The sequence below is a fragment of the Rhyacophila brunnea genome, unplaced genomic scaffold (assembly GCF_057557595.1).
Source record: "Rhyacophila brunnea isolate RB1 unplaced genomic scaffold, BYU_Rbru_1.0 scaffold_12, whole genome shotgun sequence".
NCBI lineage: Eukaryota > Metazoa > Arthropoda > Insecta > Trichoptera > Rhyacophilidae > Rhyacophila > Rhyacophila brunnea.
In genome coordinates, this window is record NW_028232774.1 from 7,349,735 (window position 1) to 7,366,727 (window position 16,993).

A 16,993-nucleotide genomic window follows, 5' to 3' on the forward strand; every position below is an offset into this window, starting at 1 on the left:
CTACATTAATTCAAAATCAGGGACCGAAAATTGAAAAAAATTCTAAATACAAAATACGAAAGGTTTTTTTGTTGCAATTTTATAACATTGTGTCTGTCTCTGATTAATATTCTTTCGGATTAATATCTGTGGTGAATATTATGGTTCATTCATCAATTCATTTTGTTTTTTTCGACTTATACGTGTAAACGGTGGTGTAAATGAGAACAGGTAGTATTGACTTGTGTCCCTGATAACTATCTTAGAAATCGGGAGCATCAGTTGTTTGTTCTCCCAAGGTGCAGAACTAAGCTGCCATTGGTGATGCCAATTGGGACGGCAATGACTCTGTTCAACCAAATCGCTTCGGATGTTGATATATTCTAGCTATGTCAGGATGATTATTACAAATGTGCTTTGTTTTATAAATTCTTAAAATAGGATCCACTTAGCTCATTCAGTGTGCTTCCATGCTTCATAATTTTTGTACCTACAATTAACTTTTTATACTGTTTTTGTGATGGTACTGCATATTATATTTCTATCTTCTTTACACTGATTTAATACTATTTTTTTGCTTTTTAAATGTCATGTTGTGAACGTCTTAAAATAATTTGTAATGTCACTGTATGTAAAAATAAATAAATTTGAATTGAATTGAATTTGGTGACAATCGCTATAAAATACATTTCATGAATTTCGAATTAATTGTGTTCGTATTAACGGGGTTTTACTGTATCATATTTACCTGTGGTATTGAGATCAAGCCCCGTATAACACCCCCCTTCGCATCTCAAGTACGGATCGTAGTGCAGCCAGCCGATTTCGCTGAGGGACTTGGCAGCCACAACGGCAGGCCAGGCGCCCCCGGGTAGCATGGCGTGATACAGCCGTGAGTCAAGCGGCGCCGCCTCCACTGAAACCACCTCCATGTCCACGGGGAAAGTAGACTTTATCCGCAGCGGTCGTGAACATAATGTTCCCTGAAAATGAGACGATAAAATATGAATGATAAATTCAAGAATTCAATACCCTGGCGAATTCATGTACTCAGCAGAAAATTTACCTAATTCATGAATAAGGCAACAGGCTTGACTGTTACATGAATTAGCCAAAATTTTGCCCATTTCATGTAATAGTCAATTTCGCACATTCGGTGTAACATATATATATATAACTAACTTATTACAATTACGCTTGACTTACGCATGATTGGGCAATTTGTAGTTAGTTACTGAGGTAGCTGATTACTGCTTGAAACTCATTTTTTTTTAATTTCACTAGTTCTCATAGTTGCCACACTACCTCAAAAACATGCTGTCAATAATTACAATTAATGATTTTCCTACATGGTAACATACCAACAATATTATTCACGTCTTAATGAGCCGATTTAAAAAAACCTGTGATACCAATTTAATAAAGTTAATAAGCAAGGTGATATTACAAAGCAATACATAATTGGGTATTGATCTCAGAGTAATAGTATAAAGAGAGTGTGTATTTATTGTTCAGCTATATGAAGCTGTGTTTTTTGCGTATAATGCATACTAAAACCTCAATTTTATAATTATTAACTTAACTATGAAACGTTATACCATCATGTTGCTTCTCTACCACGGCTACCAAATTTAAACACAACATAGTTAAACATATTTTCTACTAAACTAACTAAAAATAATTATCACTAACTTTATATTTAACACAAAAATAATGAATTTCAGCAAAACGTGTTTGCAGTTTTTGAATGAATGGGGGTCATTCAAACCAATATTTACCGGTGACGTGTACAAAAATTATTTAATTCAGCCGTAAAATTTTTATCTTACTCTCTAACGCATATTGTGGAGAATATAAACGTGACGAATGCTTTCTAACTCACACTTACGGTTCGTTTTTGTTCAAGCCTTTAGCCGTTAAGTTTAACGTGTCGAATACGTCAATGTAACGTCATCGTTATTTAACAAAACAACAAAACACGCATTGCCAAATGGAGCTGCGCAGATTGGTCAAATGCAACTGTTTCGTCTGAAAAAAACATCTGACTGTTTCAATCGACATGTTGCATCCTTCTCAGGCTCCGAGTCGGAGGGTCGATGTCACAAACAAACACCTACGAATTGGTCATTCCTATACCGGCTTGCCGATCACCGCACTAAAATATCAATACGTTTCGAAGGCTACATTGGATCTCAGTTCTCGGAAGGTTTGTTCGGCGCATGAGACGAGTCCTGATGTGAGAGCCGGCTTAGTATTGACCAATAATTTGTTTCACCACAAATAACATTTAATAATGCAGATTGGAGTGTTTATTGTGGAGGTACATTATCATAAAGTCAATCCAAGAATTAATTGTAAAAAATATACTCAAATTAAAATCTGTCCTGCGATCAGCTAATTTTCCATGGGCCGTATATTGGAACGATAGATTCTTAATATTTTTATAGGCACATAAATTACAGCAATTACTTAAATGAGTTATATCCGTAGATTTTCTTTTTATCAATTCCTGAATAATGCAGCAGTTACAAAATAAGTAGAGAAATGTTGAAAAAGAAATAGTGTTTCGACTGACTGTGGCGGTCAAATTTCCATTAAGAGCATAGATAAGTGAAACGGCAAATAATCGCAATTCATATCACAAATATACATGCACCAAACGAAGACAACACTCTATTGAATGCAATAAACTATGATCATTTGGAAAGATTGAACCATGTTCTTGAAAAATAACTATATTTTTTTTTAGTATTTTAATTTAATCATCAAATCTTCAGCACTTTTCAAAATGCCTGTTTACCTACACAACAACAAACGGCATATTTTAAATCCTCTTGTTGTAAAGATATGAAAACGGTCATCATATATTTTTTATTCCTACTATTTCCTTATATCATATAGAATTCCATGGCTCTTTTTTTTTTTTTTGGAATATGATCGGTAACATCAAAATATTACAATACGCGCGCGGGTGAGTATTTTCAACAATAGGTGAGATGAAATTTCGCATACATCGCCAATCGCCGAGCGGCATTCGAGGTGGCAGTATGTAGATTTTTTTTGTGATGGCGTCATAAGAATATGTTCTTATATCGTGTAAAGATGACTAAAAAACGTTATGCCTGTACTTGAAAAAGAAAAAATGTCAATGAATATATTATTATTATTACTAATATTAATACTACAACAATAAACATAACACTCAATGGACGCATGTTGAATGTTTATGACAAATTATGTTCCATGCGGCACGCATCATTAGCTCAATCTGCGCGTCGCAAAGTTACGATCTTTTTAGACCATTAGACAGAAGCGCTGTTGAATGTTATAAAATAAATTGTATGAAAATTACCGGAAAGCAGTCATCGAAAGCGGTAGGTTCGGCCTGCGACAGGCGGCCGCCGCTGGCTGAGGAGAGAGCGACGGGCACCACCAGCCTCTCGTGCGCCGTGCCCACCCAGATCTCGCCACGCAGTGACGCCTCTCGTGCTGGAGCCACCACCGACACCGCGTACACCGCCGACCAACCCGTCGGAACACAGCTCTGCAAAATATAATCATATTTCTATAGAGATGGGGAATTTACTTACAGGGCTACGGAGTGAGGAGTTATGATTTTGATGGAGACGTCATAAATCAATTAATTCTGACACCTAGAGAGATCACAGTATTGCAAACCTTAAGAGCATATAAGTGAAAAGACAAATAATTTTCTACAATAGGTGGGACGAAATTTCGCATTCGTCGCCAATCGCCAAGCGGCATTCGAGGTGGGAGCACGTCGATTTTTTTTTGTGATGGCGTCGTAAGAATATATTCTTATATTGTGTAAAGATGACTAAAAAACGTTATGCCTGTACCCGAAAAAGAAAACATGTCAATGAATATATTATTATTATTACTAATATAACAATAAACTTAACACTAAATGGACGCATGTTGAATTTTTATGACAAATTATGTTCCGTTCGGCACGCGTCATTAGCACAATCCGCGCGTCGCATAGTTACAATCTATTTAGACCATGCCTCAGCTGAGGTATAGCCTTAATAAACCGCTTATTAAAAAGTATCAATTTAAAGTGGAACAAATAAATGACAGTAGCAATGTACTCACGCAGGCTGTTATATTAGCAGCGGCCGCGTTGGGGCTGGCCGGCGTGGAGACGAGCCCTTTAGGGGAGCATCCCAGCAGCTGCACCGCAGCCCCCGCAAGGTCGGCCCCCTGCCCCGACAAGCAGACGGGGGCCGGGTTGGCGTTCCGCAGTGACATTGTGGCGCGAGTCGTGCTTGATGCCCCCACCAGACCCAAGTCCAGGGTATTCTTCTTTGACGGCGGGGGCGGTATGGAGAGCGACTGCAAAGTAAAATTATATTTAGATACATACTTAAATAAAATTGATTTCATTTTATGCAACTAAACGAAACGATCGATGTCCAGCAGCAAAGAACTTGAGACTATAATTATTATAGTAAACCTTATGAAGTGCATTACAACATTAGAAAATAATTATGCAATGATGCCAGTCTTAATGAATTGGTAGTGATATTATGTATGTACAATATTTTGGCATATTGGTAGTATGGCGAAAAGAAAAAGAGTCTTTTTTTGATACGTATATTAATACATTGTTTATAAGTAATAGTTGCTAGTCATCCGCCCAAATTATTGGATTCTTGCACTGGATCAAACACTGAAAAAAAAACACACATTTACCAGATTGAACCAGCGATCCACAGCTTCAGAAACGGCAACTCTATCAACTAGGCCACTGTACATATTGATTTTGAGTCAGGGATTGGCAAATCACGGCTCACGAGCCATTTGTCAAAATACTGACGGGACAACAATGCCTCTCTAAGTATTCAGAACAGCTATTTTAAGATTGAGAAAATCTTTTCTGTTAAGGTTTCTGGAATTCATGAATAGTCAAGCGATCCTAGCCTTAGTTACAAACCCTATCAATGCCAACTAATGACATTTTGTAATGTAACAAAATGTAATATGATGTTAACACCCTGACAGGATTATAACATTTTGAATGTTGACAACTCACCAAGTCCAGCTTCCCATTGTATATGTAGACAGGTATTTCGAGCGACGAGATATTCGTGTTAAGCGTTATCTTCGACTCAAACTTCAGGTAGTCGTTCCAGTTCTTCAGTCTTATCTTGAACCCGATGCCGGCTTCGTTTGGGTCCAGGGCTTTCGGCCAAAAATCTTTTATCTGCACAAACAAATGATTATGTTTACCAACACATGAAAAATCAGGTATCGTAATTAACTGTCTCTAATTTTGACTTGGATAGACTGTTCAACCGGTACCAGCTCCGTTTTCTACGATTCTTCTTATAGTGAGTAAAGTAATAGAAGGCGGCAAAAGTCAGAATCTTATGTTATTTATTCGAGGGAATGCTATATATATTTTTATGAATGAAAACAAATAATTTGTATATTTCTGTGGTTGTCGGGTAAAATTATATTGTAGCCACACCTCTACCTATATCATTACAGGTGTAGCATGTATTATGGTTATGCCAATATCAAAAAGACAATTTAATAAAATAAGTAAAGTATATTATTTTTTTAACGTTAACGATAGCCGAGGGGCTAACGCGTATAATGTCGAAGGTTCCATGTTCGAATTTTGGGTCTGACAAATACACATATTGTTTTTCAAGGTGTCTTTTGAGTCAAGAGTATGAAGCTAATGGGTTCAGCAAGTGGCTAATATTCATTTTACCATAAAAACAAAGATCTGTTAATACAAACTTCTATTTTAAACGCATATTTTTTTTTAATTTTTATGCTATATGATTGGTACAGTAAAACCTCATAAATACGAACATGCTTAATTCAAAATTCATAAACTTATTTCGAACAATTTTACAAATTCAGAATGAAAAAAAAGTGTTTTTTTCAAGTTTTACTATCATTTCGCCATTCGTAATTTGATTTTCTGTCCTGTCGATTTCGAATTCTGTACTTGATGATAAACAGTCTGCCGACCACTGGATTACACAGTTACGCTTAAAGTAAAACAAATAATGAAACTAACCTCAAAGTATTTCTCGATACCTTCTCCGAGAACAATATCGGTTATGTAAATACCGATATTGTATTCATTCTTCACTATGAACTGCCTTAATATTGAAATGCCGGTTTCACACGATAAATACCTGAAACAAATTAAGACATCAAATACTTATTGATTGTACCAACATAATAATTCATTATTGACATGTTATTACGAAGAAAATGGGTTTTCCTGACCAATTCATTTAATTATATTATAATTCTATCTATTTTACAATGATCTTTTCAAAGAGTATACAATCTCCTTAAATAATATGATATATTTAATTGCAGCTTTTTAAAAATCACCTTTTGTATGCCAACGGTATTGACGGCCACTTCATTTTGACCACTTTCGGGGTTATTAGTTATGTTTATTAGTTTTTGACTTGTCAACATAACGATATCCCTATTAATGTGCGGTAATAACAAACAAATTTAAAGATATTTCGTTATAATCCAAACCCAGTCAAGAATTGCGTACAAATTTTTTTGAATGTGTCAGAAAATCGAATACGTACTCCGTACTGGAATTAATCATCATTTTAAATCCATAAAGAAATATATGGGTTGGTCCTCCTTAACCAACATTCATTGTTTGCAAAATTCCATGAAACAATCACATTTCGTTCCTCACAATCCTTCAAAAATAAGGTATTTCGAAAAAAAAAAAAAAATTTGTAAAAATTTGAAACACCATTACCTTAGGCCACGTCCAGACGCATGTAATGTAACGTGAATTTGTCGTATGAACGTAGCTACAAACCTTACATGTAATGTTCCATCGGCTGTCGGTTTTTAACATGAGCACAATGGCGCTCGCAGTGCTCGACAACTCGAACGACAACAGTATTCACGTCAAGATTGTGTGCCGTCCATACAAATTTGTGTTACATTACACGTGTTTGGACTCGGCATTAGAACAAGGTTGTTTAAGTCTTTTCTGAATTGAACTAAGCTATCAATCTGCACAGTATTATATTTCCTTCATCAAAATTTTGGACCAATTCAAGAATTAACCTACTAAAGGGTATTATATAGGTATACATATTATATGGATGCGAATGTTTCTCAAAGAAATGTATGTGTCATTAAATTGTCAAGTTTAGTAAAAAAAATATGCTAGTGATATCCAAATTGAGACCTCTGTTACATTGGACACCATAGCATCAACATCAACACGGTGTGTCGACCCTCAAATACCACCAAATGTAATATTTCAAGTAGTTTATTATGTTTTTGGGTAATTGCCGTAATCCAAAAACGCACTACTAGTTCTAACAGTGAAATAAAGTGAAGGATTTTACCCTACTTAGTTACCGAGGGTAGTAATCGTCATGACTATGTGGTAGAGTGGAGTAGAGAGATTGCCTGGGGGCTTCCGGGTTGCATTGGTGATGGTGGATGATTAAGGATGTAATTACCTGGTGACAGATTCGTCGTAAGTGAGACCGCCGCTAAGTACATGTGACGTGTATGGCAACACAATTTTATACTGCCCTTGCTTAGTCCTTATAATTACTTTGCCACAACACTGCCCGGACTCGTATGCCTCACGCCCTGAAACATTCAATTTATTTACGCCATAATCTAATGTAGAACACATAACGCGGAAAAAAAATATTGTAGCACTCCGTCTAAACAATATTACGATAGTGATTTATAAAGGACTTACAGACAAAATTAGGTTTGTGGTATAATTTACAGAGGTACTCAAAAAATATAAGTAACCTTTCTAATGTACATGTAATTATTATCATTTTTTTAAATTGTGTTAGTATAATACAACATTTCGAGATAACTGAACATTAATGTATGTTTCATAGGTAGTTTTTAAGGCCTTGTCCACATGGCGCATTTTGACTCGCGCGCATTCCAGGTACATGTGACCTCATCGAGACGTCCACATACACTCGCGCCATGACGACGATTGCGTGCGGTCGAGGTACAGGTGACCTCATTGAGGCCTCATCACATGCACTCGCAGCGAGACACGCGCCATGTGGACAAGGCTGAAATAGTTGATTATTGTTTACGATAATAATGTTATAAAAAGTTTTTTTGATTTGTTTCACTATTGCTTTCAATGATTTGTATGTTTGATTAAATAATATGTGTATTAGCAGTTGGACAAATGTGTGTTTGAATTGCCGAAAATTAGCACTACATAATAAAATAACACTGTTTTGCTCGCGGGGAGGGTTCAATTGTAAAAAAAAATAAGTTAATGTTAAACGTTTACTTCAAATAACTCTCAGGTATAAAATCCACTTACGACAGTATACCATTAAATTAAATATAATTTGTACACTACGCCATCGATCTGTCAGACCGAAACGGCTGAAAATTCATGCGATATCGTAGGTATATTGTAAAAAGCAAATACAATGAGTGAAACGGGGACTCACAGTCAATGGTGAGCGTGGCAATGTGCGTGTCGGGTCTGGACATGGGGGGCAGGTCCAGGGAGTGGGCGGGCGTGACCCTGACGGCGCCCCCGCCGCCCGTGGCGCTGTGGCCGACGCCCGCGCCCGCCCTCACGCTCACAGACGATATCCGCACGGGCCGCGGGGAGCTGTTGCCCATGTACACGCGCACCTGCACCACACAACGCACGGGAACGGGTCAACAACACACGGGACCAATAAGCAATTACCACCTCATCTACTACTCTACTCTACCTACAAAAACCATTGGTCAATATCTCTCAGTATCATTCATCCACACATATATTACACTACAAATTTAATGTATAATTATTTCATGTACCTATACACAAATTAATTCATTGATACAATTAATATATTAAGATCTCTGAAAAATTCGATTGAACCAATTAAAAGTAGGTAGGTGGTACCTACTTTAAATATTGAAGACATTTTAAGTAGTTTATTCTAAGTAAAGTGGAGTACAATGCTGCTTTAGTTTTTACTAGGGAGAACAGAATATACATTTAAAAAAAAAAAAAAATTCTATACAATAAAAGTAAATATTTTTTAATTCAAAGATAAACTTGTTGTAAAAAATGCTCATTCACCGATATAATTATAATAATGATATACATAATTATGGGTTATTTGTTTTATTGAAATGTTTAATTTAATAATTCATTTCCTCGAATGCATTGAGACAGTTTTGATTTATAGTTTTGTATGTATCGTCTCTGTTCTGGCAGAACACACTAACTGGAGAATACTAGTTTTGAGTAATTTGACTTTGAAGTTGTTAAAATGTTTGAAATAATGGTCTATCATGTGAGTTTATTAAATAATCCTAAAAAGGATGACTTTAAAATAAAGACTGTTTATTTATTAAGAAGGTTTCCAGACGGCAAAGTTTGAAATAAGGAACATTTTGGTACTAACTCAATATGTCATTTTTTCGAATTAGTGTTTTCTGCCAGAACAGTGACGGTATCTTCTTCTATCTATTTAAAAAAAATAAAAAAAGGTGTATAATTGAAATAGGTACTTGGCAATAAAATATTTTAAAGATTTAAGAATGTAACATTCTTTTATTGAACATACATAATTTGAAAACAATTCTGAGAAATATATAACCACTACGAAAAAAAAATACGACATCCATGTGCCTGACCACTAAGCTATGTGTCCTATCTAATCGCGACGATGTTAAATAATTTTTTTACATTACCCCTGGGTGTACAAATTATATAAGAAATGCTTTTTATTTATATCAAACTAGGCTTCGGTATTGTGACCATACAATTATTATTCAAAAACCATAAAATAATATGTAATAATAAGATTAAAGCCTTCAATGAACAAATACACATTTTATAAGAGTACTTTTTAAGTTTAACTTTGAATTTAAAATAATAATATGTTTATTTTATTTAAATTTATTATCTACTCAATCACTAGATGTCCCCAGTCAGCTATACATTCCCGAGAATGTTATGTAAAATTAAAAAATATATATATATAAAATATACTATGTTTTCCTAGAATAATAGGGCTTGGCAATTCGCTTTTATATTTAACGGAAAAAAAAATTAAAACTAAAAGTCAACTAACGTGAGAGTAGAATCACACATACATATTAATTTTATCAAGATTACGGGATTGGGAAAAACAAAAAGAACTCCTACTATATAACAGTAAAATAAGTGTAACCAAAAATGTGATTTATTTTTTCACTCAGAAGCATGAGTTAGTGTTATATTACGTTGGTTAAAAAACACTCAATTTTTATATGCATAATTTCATTTGTTTCCCCCAATAGCAGGAGTGAAATAATTCTATATTATAATGCAGTAATCCTTTGGTTGAAATAATAAAATTGTAATACAGTAAATAGATTGGAATATGATTAAAATAATTCTATGAACTATAATAATAATCAGCAAGGCTGTTCTAAGAAAATATCACTTAACAATCCAATATAATATAATAATAACCAAAATCAATAAATAAGTGATAAACGTAATATGAAGCATCTAGTTTCAAAACCCTATGAACTTTATTATTTAATTCGTACATTCTACAGAATTTTTTGGCTTATCCATTTTAGGGGTATTTGAAAAGCACACCCAACCATTTTAGTGGGTTTTGAAATTTATCCTAATTTTTGATCAAACCTATTGACGTTTTTTAAAGTTCAACCTTAGTTCAATAGGTAACAAAAATATCCATCTAAACACATATCTAACTCAAAATTTTTCAAAAACCGTTTTAGGGGGATTTGAAACTAGGCGCTTCATATGTCATATTCAGTCAGTAAATTATTATTCCGGGAAGTTTACTGTCAAGCGTGATGTTTTTTAACACAGCTCACGATCGCGTTAGGAGGCAGACACACGACACTGGAGTTGGCGTGCGTCAACGCAGGTCTTACTAGATTCCAAATGCACCCAATTTTTTACCCTGCAGAGCCATGTGTCTAGCCCTTAACCGCGAGCTGTCAAATGTCGTTGAGTAGTACTGCTACATATTTTTTAACATGTCATACTTAATTCTAGATGCATATTGAATCAAGTAAGACGCAGTGCCGTATGTTACCAAGTATTGTATATAGATAACCGCCTTGTATACGGGATTACCATGAGTGATATCCGTGTTATTCTGGATCAAGGAAAATAATGCAACGTGTTACTGTGTTAACTATTTAGAATAGTCCTGCAGGATTGAAATAATTCAATGTGATACAGTAATCCCGTGATTGAAAATTCTGTCCGGGGCAGCAACCCCTTTCGATAACAGCTCCTTACGCAATATCATTTTGATCACAGATTAGTATGATAAAATCAATAACCACACTCACACAGTGGTATATCAAAAAGCAAGAAATAAAGTGATGGTGTCACCTGCTTTGGAAGATCTCTTGTGCCCCCCATCCCAAAGTCCACAATGTGCGGCACAGTGTAGGGGCCAGGCTCTGACGATGGAAACACCTCCACGGCCACCACAAGCACTGATTGTGTGCCATTCACCTTTATTCTGTAAGAGAAATACAATGTACTACAGTTAGTTATCACGAAACTTTGAAATGATAAACTGTCCATCCAATATTATTATTATTTCAATCGTTTGGATTGAACAAAACTTTGAAAAACCATAATATGGCCATTACGAAATTACAAACTTTGTACTTATCATAAATTCACCAATAACTACAGATATGAAGGATCCATTTCAATAGAAGAAAGGCTTTTCTTCAACATCCTTGGTGTGTCAACACCAGGGGTGTCAAAAAGGTCAATAATTGCGAAATATAATAAGTTAAATAAATTAAACTTATTTAATTTATTTATTCATAATTTGGAAGTATAATGGGATTTTATTTATTATACATACAGTTGAACTTGGTTATTACGAGGAAGATGGGACCGACCGAATTTGCTCGTTATAAGCGTTACTAGTTATTTCAGAGAATAGGAATTTTTTAAATGAGCGGTCACATAACACAAAAAGTCGCAATTCAAGTAATCCGATCCCGGCGTCATCCTGTCTGGTCAGATTTTATTGCTTAGGGTCGAAATGTATTTAAAAGAACAACACATTAACAGTTTTAAGAAAAATTTTGACGTTATTTTAGCTCGGTATAACCGATAAGTAGCTCGTTATAAAAGTGAATAAATGTATGGAGAAAATCATAAACTAAAATGTCAATGAATGTTTCCTCGTTACATCCGAGATCTCGCTATATCCGTGATCGTAATAACCGAGTTCGACTGTATATCGATTATATACTATACTTATTTCAGAAAAAGTAGAACGCGGAGGATTTTTCTTCTCCAAAGTCGATCTTATGTAAAAATTAGTTGGCCACACTTATTTTTACAGCAGTTACCTGACATATGCCACGTGCGGATGCTGTGGGCGGTGTTGTGCTGAGGCGGGCTGGGGCGGGAGGCGAGGCCCTCGGTAGCGCACGGCGATGACGGGCCGCGTGGCGTGCGCTGGCACCTTCCACAGCGCTTGCGGCAACTCCGTCGCCCCCCCTGGCAGCTCCAGGACCACACCCCCACCAGAAGAATACACCTCCGTGATCTATATACAGAATAACATATATTATACATACAAGACAGTCTTAAAATTCAAGTGAATGCTTCAGATAGAATAATGTTAACCCCCTTTACAATGTTAATAAATTCCGTCTGTTTCAGGCGATGTCACCTTGGGTTGCCGTACGAGATTGACAATATTACAGTAAGTAAAAGGGAAATACCTATTTTGGCAACATGAATAAGTCTAATAAGGTTTCATTATCATTATTTGCATTTTTTTAAATCTATAAAATGATAATAACATAATCATATATAATTTCGGGGGCTTAGGGTGCCAAGTGCAAAACTACAATAATCACAGTTTTGAGTTAAGCATTGAACTGACTCTGAAAATCACATTTATTACATCATTACAAATAAAATCATTATAAAGGCAAAACCTTACACTCTCAACTGTATTTTTTACTGATAAAAATTATATGTCTTAAGGAGAAAATTACTTAAAAGAAGACTCTTTTTGTGTTCATCTCAAAACCATTGTTTTGTAGTTTCGCCCTTGTCACCCTAAGCCCCCGATTTGAAAACATCTCGTGTATATGAGGCGCCGAGCGCTAAAGGAGCTCAAGCACCATTTAACAAAAGTGCTACAAAATGGCCGACAAGTTTTCAGTGAATTTGTTTTTTTAATTTTAAACTTGAATGTTGAAATGGACAATTATTTTCTAAGCAGAGCAAATTTAAAAAAATCAAAGTATTATTTGCAATAATATTTAATGAAAAAGATCTATTGGATTCCAAAAAAAATGGTGTTTGAGCCCCTTTGGCATATAGAAAAATGAAAAAAGGTGGCACTTGATACTTTTTTTGTGGGTCTAGGACGATTTGGCACCGCGAACTTGCCTCCGGCGGTTGGCCTCCGGTAATTGGCCGCCGGTACAATTGGACGCCGGCCCAATTGGACGCCGGCCCAATTGGACGCCGACCCAATTGGCCTCCGGGAAGATTGGACGCCGCACAGTTGAATTAAATGCGCAAAGGAATAGACGTACGTTACGATTTGTTGGAGTAAATAAGCAAGTCAGTTTAATATGCTTCTATCTTCTCAGTAGATGTACTTTATACATTTCGCGCTTGACACATTTTCAATATAGATTGAGAATAATTATTATGCCTTATGATGTTTATTAAAAGAAAATAATTCTTCCCTCGTTAAAACTTAAAGATGTGCATAATCAATTTATTTATTGTCTATACATGGGTACTTATTTATATTTACAACAAATATTAAAAACAATGTTAGATGTTAGAATGAAAATAACATTATATTTCAGCGTTTTATTGACTTAATATTATAATAAAGCTTAAACATGTATATTATTATGCATAAATGCGTATTTTAAGATAGTATGAAATTAAAAACAAAATATTAAGTAAGTTATCTGCTAAGTACAAATGTTTCAGTAGTTTGATTGATAAACTACTTAGGTACTGGGTGCCGGACGAAATCCCGAAGGCCGAAATCCCGAAGGCTGAAATCCCGAATGCTGAAATCCCGAATGGCCGAAATCCCGAAAGCCTAAATCCCGAAAGCCGAAATCCGAAATCCCGAATACCGAATGCTGAAATCCCGAATGGCCGGAATCCCGAAGACCGAAATCCCGAAAAATAAAAAATACAAACATCAATAATTGCGCAATTTTTGCGAGACACAAAAACCCATTTTTTGTGGAGATATAAAAAAAATGTAAAATACAAACATCAATACTTGCGCAATTTTTGCAAGAGACACAAAATCCATTCGTTCTACAAAATGGTCTCTCCTGAAAAAAAAATGCGCAATCGGAAAACCTATTTTCCGCAAAAAATGGGATTTGGCTCTCTTACAAAAATTGCGCAATCGTGAATTATTGATGTTTGTATTTTACATTTTTTTATATTTCAACAAAAAATGGCTTTTTGTCTCTCTTGCAAAAATTGCGCAATTATTGATATTTGTATTTTTCGGGATTTCGGCCTTCGGGATTCCGGCCATTCAGGATTTCAGCGTTCGGGATTTCGGTATTCAGGATTTCGGCCTTCGGGATTTCGTCTGGCACCCAGTACCTAAGTAGTTTATCAATCAAACTTCTGAAACATTTATACTTATAACTAGATAGATAGCAGATAACTTACTTAATATTTTGTTTGTAATTTCATATTATATTAAAATACGCATTTATGCATAATAATATACATGTTTAAGCTTTATTATAATATTAAGTCGATAAAACGCTGAAATATAATGTTATTTTCATTCTAACATCTAACATTATTTTTAATATTTGTTGTAAATATAAATAAGTACCCATGTATCGACAATAAATTAATTGATTATGCACATCTTTAAGTTTTAGCGAGGGAGGTATTATTTTCTTTTAATAAACATCATAAGGCATAATAATTATTCTCAATCTATATTAAAAATGTGTCAAGTGCAAAATTTATAAGGTACAACTACTGAAAAGATAGAAGCATATTAAACTGACTTGCTTATTTACTCCAACAAATCGTAACGTACGTCTATTCCTTTGCGCATTTAATTCAACTGTGCGGCGTCCAAACCTCCCGGAGGCCAATTGGGTCGGCGTCCAATTGGGTCGGCGTCCAATTGGGCCGGCGTCCGATTGTACCGGCGGCCAATTACCGGAGGCCAATCGCCAGAGGCCAGTTCGCGGTGCCAAATCGTCCCATTCCCTTTTTTTGTTGCATAAGCAAGCTTCTGTGGCATTAACATTTTCAAACTCAAATAATGGCATTAATTTAAAAAAATAAATCATTTAAAAAATATGTTTTAATGTAAGGGTTTGGATAGCAATAAAAAACATTTTGATTTAAACAAATTTTATTATGCCAAATAAACACTGAAAAAATGGTCAAATTTGTTATGATTGTTACATGAGTTTGTTTGGCATAAAATTTGCCTTATAATATTAAATAGGTTTTTGCCATTACAGCAATGATTTCAAAGCCTTTAGGTTGTTTTTTTTTGTAGTAACTGTCTATATACCCAATATTATTAATAATACTAAATCAAATCGTTACTCCAAACTGGCCAAAATAACAAAATCATTAAGAGTTATTTTCTTTCATGGAAGTAAAAGTTTAGTGGACATAATTACTAAAATGACGTTAATAACCATATTTCAAAAGTAATCTAAAATATTTTAAACAACAGCGAACAAAGAAAAACGAATAAAACATGTTAAACTTACCGTGATTTTTCTCGTTTACAGGTTTAACACACATCAAAACTATTTTTCTAATCCTTCTTGAGCTCATTTTTAGTTTTTTTCACTGTTGAGAACGTATATTCAATAAGACAAATCTGACAGCTGTTTTGGATAGAATATATATCCTATATATATATCCTATATATTTGGATAGAATAATATATATCTCCATAGAATAATGGCGGATAAGCTTCTGTGGCGTGCCGACATAACGACCAAAACAATTATGCCACAGAAAATAAATCTTTATTGTAAAATATCCATAATTATTTGAGCGATAAGACTTTGTGACATGATACATATCGATTTATAGAAAAAACCTACATTCAAATGTAAAAAATCGTAAAGTTGGCACTTGAGCTCCTTTGGCACTCGGCGCCTCATATACACACTAGAAAAAATCATTTTGTACTGTTGACTTGTTGTTGACTTCAACCTGTATCTGCTGGATTCGCGCCAGTATGCTTTTCCAATTAAGCTACGGGCATCTTACTAAATTACAACGATTTAAACTAGTAGTTACATGAAATGGTTATCAAATTGCGTTATAATATACTGGCGCGAATCCAGCAGATACAGGTTAAGTCCTGTCGGGTTTTCTACAAAACGATTTTTTCTAGTGTGTAATATATATTAATATATAATGTATATATGAGGCGCCGAGCGCCAAAGGAGCTCAAGCACCATTTAACAAAAGTGCTACAAAATGGCCGACAAGTTTTCAGTGAATTTATTTTTTTAATTTTAAACTTGAATGTTGAAATGGACAATTATTTTCTAAGCAAAGCAAATTTAAAAAAATCAAAGTATTATTTGCAATAACATTTAATGAAAAATATCTATTGGATTCCAAAAAAAATGGTGTTTGAGCCCCTTTGGCATATAGAAAAATGAAAAAAGGTGGCACTTGATACTTTTTTTTGTTGCATAAGCTTCTGTGGCATTAACATTTTCAAACTCAAATAATGGCATTAATTTAAAAAAATAAATCATTTAAAAAAAATGTTTTAATGAAAGGGTTTGGATAGCAATAAAAAACATTTTGATATAAACAAATTTTATTATGCCAAATAAACACTGAAAAAATGGTCAAATTTGTTATGATTGTTACATAAGTTTGTTTGGCATAAAATTTGCCTTATAATATTAAATACATTTTTTCCATTACAGCAATGATTTCAAAGCCTTTGGATGGTTTTTT

The 16,993-nt window shown here is 34.7% G+C and overlaps 1 protein-coding gene across 1 annotated transcript in view; it reads right to left on the reverse strand.

Annotated features, from left to right (window-relative positions):
- Nucleotides 1-16,993, reverse strand: part of Tmem131 (Transmembrane protein 131) — a 64,422-nt gene that overhangs the window by 12,514 nt on the left and 34,915 nt on the right. Inside the window, exons 6-14 of the mRNA XM_085960706.1 lie at nucleotides 12,367-12,566; nucleotides 11,381-11,513; nucleotides 8,463-8,652; nucleotides 7,479-7,614; nucleotides 6,038-6,158; nucleotides 5,036-5,206; nucleotides 4,096-4,335; nucleotides 3,332-3,523; nucleotides 728-962 (exon numbers count right to left, since the gene is read on the reverse strand). Coding sequence (XP_085816832.1) covers nucleotides 728-962; nucleotides 3,332-3,523; nucleotides 4,096-4,335; nucleotides 5,036-5,206; nucleotides 6,038-6,158; nucleotides 7,479-7,614; nucleotides 8,463-8,652; nucleotides 11,381-11,513; nucleotides 12,367-12,566 — 1,618 coding nt within the window. The remainder of the gene's footprint in view (nucleotides 1-727; nucleotides 963-3,331; nucleotides 3,524-4,095; nucleotides 4,336-5,035; nucleotides 5,207-6,037; nucleotides 6,159-7,478; nucleotides 7,615-8,462; nucleotides 8,653-11,380; nucleotides 11,514-12,366; nucleotides 12,567-16,993) is intronic.